The sequence below is a fragment of the Aricia agestis genome, chromosome 1 (genome assembly GCF_905147365.1).
Source record: "Aricia agestis chromosome 1, ilAriAges1.1, whole genome shotgun sequence".
NCBI lineage: Eukaryota > Metazoa > Arthropoda > Insecta > Lepidoptera > Lycaenidae > Aricia > Aricia agestis.
Genome location: NC_056406.1, coordinates 24,472,618 through 24,483,899, shown reverse-complemented (window position 1 = coordinate 24,483,899; position 11,282 = coordinate 24,472,618). Strand labels below are relative to the sequence as shown.

Sequence of the window (11,282 nt, the reverse complement as noted above, 5' to 3'; positions counted from 1 at the left end):
TATTTTACTATTTTATTTAATGTCTCAATATACCGGTTATATGACAAAAAACTTGAGGTAAAGCTCTATCTTACATCAGTGATTTATTACGCAGCTTAAAATGTTTGCAACAAAAAATGACATTGCGGATTTGTATAGTTACAAAGGTAGATGCAAGAAGCAGGTTTTATTAATTAATAAAACAGTGTAAGTATTAGTTTAGGACATATTATTCCAGTGGTTAAGAGCGTGGCTCTTGACTCGGAGGTCAAGGGTTCGATTCCCGCGTTGGAAACGTATTATTTCCAAGTTTGGTTAGGACATTGCAGGCTGATCACCTGATTGTCTGACAAATAAGATGATCCATGCGTCGGATGGGCATGTAAAAAGTCGGTCCTGCGCCTGATCTCTCGCCAGTCGTGTCGGTCTTCCGTCCCACTGGGTTATGAGAGTAAAGGAATAGAAAGTGCTCTTGTGTACTGCGCACACACTTGGGCACTATAAAATTACTTCTGTACCTGTACCTGGCCTGGTTTCAATGAAACCGGCCACCGTCACCGAAACCGGTGGGGGGGGGGGGGGGGTATTATAATTAATAATTATTATACTTTTATTATTATATTACATGGCCAAAAACTATACAAGGTATCTTTGTCTGAGTCTGGCACTGGCAAAATCACAGGATATATAAAGACAGCAGACTTAATTAGAAAGAGGGTATAATAACGTATATCATCTCTACAAGTAGAGTTTACTTGGGAAGTTAACTACTACTACTTGAAGTTTGATCCATGCTCGATACATTGAAGAGCTTCATGATAATAGTTATGATTTTGAACCGACTTCCTAAAAGAAGGAGGTTATACGTTCGTCTGTTTATTACATATTGGATCCATTAATGCAGTTGTTTTCAATTTTTTGGCGGAACCCTCAGAAATTACATTATTGGCGAATCCTCAAAAATTTTGTCTTTGAATGAATCAATTATTGCCTCTATGCTGGTGTCTGCTGATATTTCTAAATACAATAATTTATGTATCGTTCGCGGAGCCCCTGCAAGGTATTTGCGGAGCCCCAGCCCAGGGTTCTGCGGAGCACACTTTGAAAATAGTTGCATTAAGTACTAAAAATATCTTTAAAAAGGAGAAGCGAATATAAAGCGACTACTCTACATTCTTGTTGCTGTGATCAGCTCAAAACCCGAAATGGCTGCTGAAAATTGTCATAGCCAAAATTTTGTATTGCTTTTATATTTTTTACTTAGTAATAAGTTAATAACATATCATTGTTTCCACTATGATAACTGAGCAACATGAGCGTGTGTAGGGTAATCATGTGAATTGTCGTACTGTTTTTCATATCGCCCTCATTTCGGCTTGGTAAATACTAAATAGTGTCCAGACCAGTACCAGAAGATAATGAAGGAAGGGAGGTTGTAGATGCACGGACCACAGAAGTGGTAGGTGTGTACAATGTACAGTCTACTGAGTTCTGCAGTTCAGTCGCGGCCTTTTCAGTTTCGTTCATATCCATTCGTATATCGTGTACCATCCAATTTATGATAGTCCTAACAACAAAGCCATTATTACCTTCATAGCTTAGAAGTTATGGGGCCAAGTCAAAATCTACATTGCTCAACAAGGGTTGTTGTTGCAATAGGATGCCGCAAGTCGCAACGCAGTGTTGTTGCCTGGCCCTAAGACTTCACTGTAACTTCACTTACTTTTCGTAAATAAGTTCACTTCACTGTTCGTAAATAAATAGAGTTAATTGGAATGCCTACTGAATCCTATTCTATGTATGGTCTACACGTACTTGGTTGATTTTTGCTTTTGTGATCGTATTCTTGATTGAAACGTTAAAAATGTTCCATAAACAAAATATTCATGGAAACCGTTTGCAAACGATTTGTAAATCGTTATTTGTTTACATCTTGTTTACACTCAATTACAGTACGGAACCATTGGTATGCAATTAACGATTTTGTAAAATATGTTAAACTTGCAAAAACATACTATTATTAACTGTTGTCTGTTACTCATAGTGGAACATTAAATTTATTACTTAAAAGCTTAAGCCCCAATTTCACCAACGTATGTTAGTGTTAACAGCTTGTTAAAATGTCATGTCTTCTCTTTCATTCATAAGAAAAATGAAAGAGGTAACATGATACTAATTCGAGCGTTAACTTTAACAGTCGTTGGTGAAATTGGGGCTAAATGTAATTAATTCAAAATTTTGACATAAGCCCCATACGTTATCTGTCAAACTCTTCATGAAATTGAAGGTTTGATAATTAAATGTCTCTGAGTACGGTGGTAAGTAAAGTTAACTCTATTTCAAAATATATCGTACTTGGAAATGCTTGTCTAAGTTCAAAACTTGTTAATTAGGTGCAAACCTAATTATTATGACTAATCAAAGATTCGGCCAAATATTTGTATCCACGTTATGGGAACAGTAAATAGTGTTTAGTAAATAGGGGTAAATAGTAATTAAATGTAGCGAGCGGCGCGGGCCGGCGCTCGGCGCGGCGCGGCGGCCGACCGCCACTCCGACACAGCGTGATGCCGCGGAGAGACGCATCCCGCACATCCCGCGTGTCCCGCAAGACCCGCGTGTCCCGCAACTCCCGCTTGTCCCGTAACTCCCGCGTGTCCCGCAACTCAAGCAACATGACTCGCGCCAGACTCTCCAGTGCTAGTGAAGTGCTCTTATTTTTGGAAGGATAAATTAGTGTTGTGATACAGACGCGCGACGTGATAATATGAAACGATGAACGTCAGGAGGAATCAAACCGAGAAACGGCCTAATCGGAAGCGAAAGGTGAGCTTATAAAAAATTGGGACCTGCAAAATATATAATTTATTGTAGACCGGTAAAAAGAGATTTTTCTAGGTTTTTCTACTGCTGAAGAAACTAGTTGAGTGATATAGTAGTATTGTTAACACTTGTTGAATGATGTACTTATATCTCCTAAAACTTATTTGCTTTAAAAGTTTTATATCTTAACTATAGGTATTAGATAAGTATAACAATATTTGAAAGCTTTTGGAGTAGAAAGTAAAAACTTTTTAATCTCTGTTTTCGATAAAAGTGCGGGTAGTTTGTTTTTTTATTATCTAAAACTATAACGGATAAATTGTTTTCATTAGTAAAATAAAGAAAAGATAAATCCTATAACATATTATGCAGTAATTAGGAAAAACAATAATGTATAGCGATACTCTACCTTAATCTGTTAGAGCTGCTGTCGTCGCTGCCTACATTAAAGTAATTAGTAATGTTGTACTATATTGTAACAGTTTTAAGTAATTACTAATTACCGTAACAATATTATAATTACGGAAAACAATGGCTCTATTAAGTAAATGTTTTCCATAAGATAACGGGAAATTAAAGAAAATTCGCGACGAATTAGTTTTCTTTCGCATTTAATGCTTGATAATTTTATAATTTATGAGAAAGATGTCATTACTTATTTAGGTATTAACTTAGAAGTTATAGAAAAAAATTATTAATTTCCATAAGTTCTTACATAATATAATATGAACACTAGAATATATACAAACAGCTGCTACGATGTAGAGCAGCTACGTGGCCACAACTCCCATAATTATTGTGCGTTAACGGTTAACCTTTTGAAGCAGACTGTAGAATAATAAATATATTATTTTTTAATCATCATTTTTCGCAACAAAAACTTTCCCGTTTTCTTTCCCGTATCAAAGTATCTCCACACCAAATGTCATATTAATAGCTTCATAGCGTGAAGAATGGTGAAGAGGTCACAGGCATAGTATAACAGGGAGATCGACACAGTTTCTCATTTATAATATTAGTGAGAATTGGCAATTGGCGCAGTGGGCACTGGACTAGGAGTACGCAAGAAAACACGCGTATGTCGGTGCCCGGTGTAAACTCTACGGGCCGCGCGTGTAATTTTCGCGTGACGTGCTCATGGTGTCAGACAAATTTTGGGTTCCGTCCCCCAGTAATAGAAACCTTCGTGCGTCATTTCCGTTCGCTGATTTGCACGTCATCGTATGTCCCACGATCATAAATAAATCATTTATACAGACATTCTAGTGGCCGCGTTATGGCTGATACTCTGATAAGTATCCTGTTACATAAAGGAGTATTTGCACTTGTAACACTTTTTTTTTTTCGTTCATCAATTAATTCATATGATATTTATTTATATGGTTGAGTAAATATATCTCAGTTACATCGCTCTACATTTTACGAAAATTCCAATCCGTTTTTTTACTTCCAAAGTAAAGCAATAACAATTATTGTTATAATAATTTCCTTCGGACTATAAAATTGAAATTATAGTAAGTATATAAATTATTAATAGTTAATAATATAATTATTATAGTAACTATAAAAAATGTGTAGTAGAGAACAAGTAGGGAACTAGAGGACAAAGACATGTAGACTGATATATATAATATATTATTATTTATTACGTTATAAATGTTCCGTTTTTAACAAGGAACCCTTATAATTTCGGTCTGTCCGTCCGTCTGATCGTCCGGTTTTCCAACAAAAAAAATGTATCCATACTAATACTAATATTGCAAATGCGAAATTGTGTCAGTCTGTCTGTCTGTCTGTCTGTCTGTTACCTCTTCAGGCTCACACCGCGCTCAAACTGCGCGCTAAAATTTTGTACAAGAGTAGATTTTGCGTACAATAAATATGATTTAAGATTAACTAATTATTATAATCAATTATCACAATCTGATTAATAATAGTTATACCATTGACTAATACATTTATACAATATGATTAATTTCATTTCCATAAAATAATATTCATTGATAAGCCAGAAGCCCAAAACGGCTGATGACTTTTTAGAAGAACTACTACTGGTTTCCGTGAAAAATATTTCTTTTCCTTTTAATAAGTTTTTCGTATTGATTCAAATTCTGCATTGGATGCCTCAAAAATCTTTTTCCGAATTAATTAACTGAATGTAATTAATTAACTATTAATAAATTAATTCATTTTGTTTTTTCTATTGTGTCTGCGATACCCACGATGGAGGTGCTACGTTTCCGAAAACTTGCTTACGATTGAATATAATATTTAATTCTCAGCCAAAAATATAATATTTGTCTTGTTTTGTCTCGTAAAGTAAACTGACTGACAAATTAACGAGTATTTGATTTTATCTCTAAAGTTAAACGCTTACATCATAGCCAATCACCATAAAATACAAGTTCTAGTTAGGATTATCACCACTCGTTTCCATCAAATTTACACCAAAAAAGTCCATGTCAGGTCTAGGCTAATTGGTGAAAGCCTGGAGCATATGACGTGCTGTTTGCACAGGAAAGTCCCACCACATACAGTTTACTGATCCACATACTACTGCGGTTTCACATCCGTAAATTGAGCTAAAAGCAGATCATAAATGTGCAGATGTAATGAAAACCTTCACATGTGTAATATTGACCATGTTGCCGCTAAATCTTCTTCTTAGCTCTTTCCCACTTTACGTAGGATCGGCTCTCCTAGTATATTTGGGCCTAGAAATTCATTCTTCGGTGGTTGATTTATACCATTTACTGCTATTTCTTTGATCATACCAGTCCACCATGTGGCTGAAAGTCTGCCTCTTAGCTTCTGAGAGACTGACTTTCAGCCACATGGTGGAATATCGAAGGATTAAAAGTCTTGACAATGCAATTATGAAAATGTCCAGATTTCTTTTCCGTTAACGTTAATAACGAGGTTTTTTCACAGATTTCTAAATAGTTACTCAGCTTTACCAAAATTGTTGTGCTATTTTTCTACCTTTTAACCTACTTCCAAAAAAGTAGAAGGTTGGATATTCTTTTTTCTTTTACTAAGTAAAACCAAGATCTGAACTGAAATTTCCGAGTTGTGTTATATTATAACTTTTTGTAACATACTCTTTCTATAATTTACTTCTACAGAACGTTAGAATTTTAAACTAAAACGATTAATTGACAATACGAAGAACAAACAGGTATTAATTGGCGGCTAACAAAATATACTGCAATCAGATTTTAACGAATTCTGTTTGTCGAACAATTATCGACTGGTTTTTTAAGTGAATAATCGTGATTCACACCTACCTGCTGGGAGGCTGCCCACGGGCGTATACAATGTGTAACAATCAACATCTATTGTTATAAAAATAAATAAAGAAAAAACCAACGAATATAAGTAAAACTAATTATAAACGATAGCAATAGTTTGAGAAGAAATGGTTTTTTAATAACTGCTATTAGCTGTCATTTAAATCCGATAAAATCAAACGAATCACAGTAAGCCAAATATTATATACCTATTATTTAAACATTTTATTTAAATCTAGATATTATTTGATGAGCATGACGATGGCTTGAAATTACAACACAAAGAAATCCAACAGTTGTTTGGCTAAAGCTCTCGATAGTCGATGTTTCTATTACAGAGTAATGATAGAGTGAACTTTCCAATCGGTTATTATGGATTGATTAGGGTGGAGGCGTAGGCTGGAATTGCCGGGTAAGGTAACCATTAAGGCTTTGTTACACTTAAACGGTGACGCGGTGCAACATTACCGTCGATCTGCGTGTAATCGCTGTTATATACAGTGTTTGCAGTAACCGAGATGCCACGCTACACGGATTTGTTTTGTTATTGTTACTCTAAAAGTCTAAAGTTAAAACTTCAAATTAAATCTACTACTGACGCACTCAGAGACGTAAACTGTAATTAAATGGAGGTTTGAACATAAGTCTCCTACATTGACTGTGAAACTCCGAAAATTTTCGGTTTATAAAAAAAATATATAAATTATGTTCGGGAGATAAAATGTGATAAGTAGTAATTTATGTTTAGAGAAAAAATAACTACAATATAATCAAAGCTTAACATTGCATTCTAAGCTAGGAAATTCCTTTAAGAGCTTAAAGTTTTAAAAAGTTTCCGAAGGATTAACGTAAATACTATGAGTTTTGTTTGGCTAACCTATTTCCTTGTCAGTTTTACCAAATACCTACTCAGTTATAGATTTGGAGATTAAAGTGACTGTTTATTCTTATTCGTTAAATATTTTTAAAGGCTGGATCTATTTCGATTTTTTCTAGGTCTCTACTATTATTATGAATAGGTTAAGCAATAATTCGTTTAAGTATCACACACTACACAGGAACTTTGTAACTGTATAATAGCTTTAAAAGGTAACAAACATTTTCAGATTTATAATAACAGTATCTAGGCACAAGTTAGATTATCTTGAAAATCATATTTATTAAAGATTTCCATGGAATAAATAAGCAGATTTCTGATTTTCAAATGTGATGGTAGCGATAGTAAAAAGATTGCAAGCACCAGCCACACCTAATGAATTGCATTCATATTCGACTTGGCTTATATGTAGTATAATCATAAAATTATTGTTATGAAGCTCTTATAAATCTGATATGCTGCGGTTGGTTAGTTGTGGTATAGCCGTATGAAGCACGGTCGATAAAACATGAAGTTGACTACTTTTAGAGCTTATACTTTAACATTAAGGTCCAACATTTGAATATCGGATATTTGTTTGACTGTACACGCGAGATAAATTCATAGATTTGCGACGCGTCAGATGCTCAGTGGATGTCCCGCCGCGGAAAATGTCGAAACTCTCACTTAATGTTCACCGAGTGTTGGTGATCATTATCTTTATTGTAATAAATTACCCTATTATATTTCTAGTCCTTATCAGATCTAATGTGGAATACGTACGTGCGATTCCACGTTGCTTGGGTCGTTGACATACGGTAGGTTGACCTAAGTATGTCACACACTTTGGGAATATGCCAGGTTAGTTTTTTGATCTAGCTACGAGTAGGTATGTAGATGTAGAAATATTTTCTGCGTAAAGAACGTCGCGTGAGTTGTTAGCGTTTGAATTCTCTTGTACAAATGTTATTTTAGTTTAACATAATTTTTTATAAGATGTCTTTTGTACCATAATGTTAACTTTTACTTAAAAAGAAAAAGAAATAAGCTACTTAATAATGCTTAACTAGTGTTTTTTCATCATGACTGATTTATATATTTAGGTACTAAAATATTATAATATAAATTATAATAGATGAAAATCTTCGCAAATATTATTGTTATCAAAAGAAAGTTGTTAAAAAAACTTTACTTAAGTACCATTTTTTTTGAGCTTTAAAATTTAATGTTCTTTTTTTTGTAATTATTCATGAATTATTATAAGAAAAGTTCACGTAAAGAAAATGGGGCAAGCTGTGTTACTCGGTGTGCTAAAACAATAAGAAACTATACACAAAACAGTTTTATTCGACGAGTTAATAACTAAATAATTTAGAGCTGAATTCTGGATATTACTAACAGCTTCGATAAAAAAACTAAAAGTACTTAGTTAACAAAAAACTTTTTGAAAAAAAGCTTTTATTTAAATAGTCTAAAAGAAGAATATTAGATTCTCCTTAAAAATTTTAACTATTAAGTTATAATCCTCAATATATTATACAATTTGCATGATAATAAAATTTGTAAATAAACTAGTACCAATTTCTATATAACGTTTTAACTGAGTAAATTAATATTATATTTTTATTTTAATTTTATCAAGTAAGTACTGATAGATTGTTAAGTCTCGCGACAAGCTTTTATTATCATGCAAATTGTTTAATATATTGAGGATTATAACTTAATAGTTAAAATTTTTAAGGAGAATCTAATATTCTTCTTTTTAGACTATTTAAATAAAATCTTTTTTTCAAAATGTTTTTTGGTTTATAATTAATTTTTTGGTTTTTAGTTATCTCTGTGCACAAGTGTAATAAGCGCTTTAAGAGGAGTCCACACCGCCGTTTTTCCATACAAACGTTATCCCCTGTTTCCTCCCTGGATAATGCCGGTAGAGTTATAATTTTTTTCCTGAATATCTATGGCCACTATTAGTATGTCCCTATGTTTTCTTTATAATTTTATTATTAAAAAAGATAAGAACGTCCAAAAACCCAAAAAAATGGCCAGATTTTCCTCTATGTTCAAACACCTAGAAAACAAAACTGGCTAGAATATACAAAAAAAATAAAACATAGGAACACAGTTTAAGCCTTGCTTTAATTCTTAATGAAAAAAGTACATAAATCGGTTAAGTTTTGGAGAAGGAATCAGCGGACAACGAATCGAAGATTTTCTGTTCTTTTATTAGAACTTTTGTCGTATTGTCTCTATTGCGCTCTGCGGTGGGAGACTTGAGATTGGTGAGACATACATTTTCAAATACCTATTTTCAATTTCTCTCGCCTCTGGTGTATCCTCTTAATGGGAATCATACTAATATTGTAAAGGCGAAAGTTTGTGAGTTTGTATGTTTGTTACTTGTTCACGCGTAAACAGTTGGAGCGATTTCGACAAAATTTGACAGGGAATTTGATATTTTATATTTGATATTTGCATAGCTAGTAAAAATATAATAGCAGCAAAAATATAATATAGATTCAAGGTAGCCTATCTCAAAATCGTAGGTCGTATAGGCTAAAGGTTTTAATTTAGTATAGTAATAACTAAAGAGGGCGAAAGTTCCCTTGGAGACGTGTAAAATATTTAACAGTTAATATTTCGTAGACATATCCTACAATACTCTACATGCTACACATACGGATTATATTAACATAATAATAACGAAACAGATAATACGGTACTTATGTTTACACAAATGTTATCTGAAAGACAGAAATTTTATTAGATACAGCTTCTAAGTAAAACGTTTTTATTGTCGTTTTTATTTAAAAGTATAATAAGTTGATGTAAAGATAGGTCATTCATTAAAAAGGTTAAATTCTGTACCACCTAATAAAATCACTAATAAAATAGTGTAATAAAACACGTAGCCTAACCCTTTTGGTAATAAGGCTGCGTTCACGCCAAACTGGTTGTCAGCCGTCGAAAGTTAGCGAGTTTAATGCCGTTTATAGTACTTCCAACTTAATATCACTTTTTCATTAATACCTAACCGACAGTATTATATTATAAATACTTAATAGCTAAAAAGTGTGTAATTACACAGCTTTTTAGCTATTAAGTATTTCGTTAAGGCGGGGATTAATCTCAATCAAAAACGATAACCTTGCACACAACCAAAGACCAAGCGTATACGCATCGCAATAAGATTAATTTTAGCTTAGCATAAAACTACAGGTTCGGGCAGATCTTCTCTATTTTTCGTGTTTTTTTTAAATATCTTTGGAAATAAATATTAAGAAACAAAATTGTTCGGTTAAAGAATTTTTATTATAGATTTACTAACAATTTATTCAAATAAAATGTACAATTATCCTAGTTAATACTTATATTTCGATGAAATAGAGTTATTTCGGAGGTAAGTTTGTAAATTAATTACAGCCAAAGTATTATGTTTTATTAAAATGTTTATGGTTTAAGGTATTTTGAATATTGTGCTTTATATCTCATATTTTTTAACACTTCGTTATTATATTGGAACTAGGTAAACCGGGAGTCACGATATAACAAATTGGGCTTTATCCTCGCCTTAAGAAAGTGAGCTTGCTACAGCCCTAGTCAGCGCTGTCTGTCAGTTTGGTGTGAACGCAGCCTTAGTTTGACATTGCTGACAAAACTTATTTAAAATAAAACAGGCTTTTAATTTATAACGTCGTAAAATATAACACGATCGGAACTTTGTTGCCCGTTTTGAAATCCTCCGAAACGGCATTAAGTGAGACATTAAAATATAATCTCGTCATTAAGTTGACTAATGCAATTAATTAGATCTGCCCACCATTTCCTCTTGTACAAGTCGTAAGTACATGACTGCTGCCAGGTTTCTGAAGCTTTTAAGCTATTGTATAGCTTTTACCTCGGGCTTTGAGCGCGGCGACCGAATCAAGAAATTCCGTAACGAAAATAAACCTAACACTGACAGGAGTTTAATCTTTTCAACATCCAGAGCCGGTTTTAGCACTACCAGCGCCCTGGGCGAGATTTCTTCGGCGCCCAGGGTGCTGAAAGTATTGAAAAAATTTGGCACCCCTTTTATTTGCCTTCAGCGCCCCTTTTTATCCGGCGCTCTGTCGCCCAGCATGGCCCCTCCTAAAGCTATACTGTCAGCATCGTTTTTGAGAGAAATTGATTCATAGGTATAGGTGGGGCTACGCAATTTGGTCGGGTTATAATAACCGACAGATTAAAACAAAAAACAAAAATTGAGTCGACCCGAACTGGACGTGTACGTCTGCCATATTCATATGAATTTTTTGTACAACGAATAGATAATATTTTATAATAATGACACG

General features: G+C 33.6%; 1 protein-coding gene across 3 annotated transcripts in view; it reads left to right on the top strand.

Annotated features, from left to right (window-relative positions):
• Positions 1 to 2,545: 2,545 nt before the first annotated feature.
• The window catches only part of LOC121729268 (tyrosine-protein kinase transmembrane receptor Ror-like), a 51,988-nt gene continuing 43,251 nt past the window's right edge, over positions 2,546 to 11,282 (top strand). For all 3 annotated transcript variants that reach the window (XR_006035941.1, XM_042117742.1, XM_042117731.1), the window contains exon 1: positions 2,546 to 2,805. Coding sequence is in view for 2 of the 3 variants with exons in the window: in XM_042117742.1 (XP_041973676.1) it covers positions 2,755 to 2,805 (51 nt within the window). In the remaining variant the exon portion in view is untranslated. The remainder of the gene's footprint in view (positions 2,806 to 11,282) is intronic.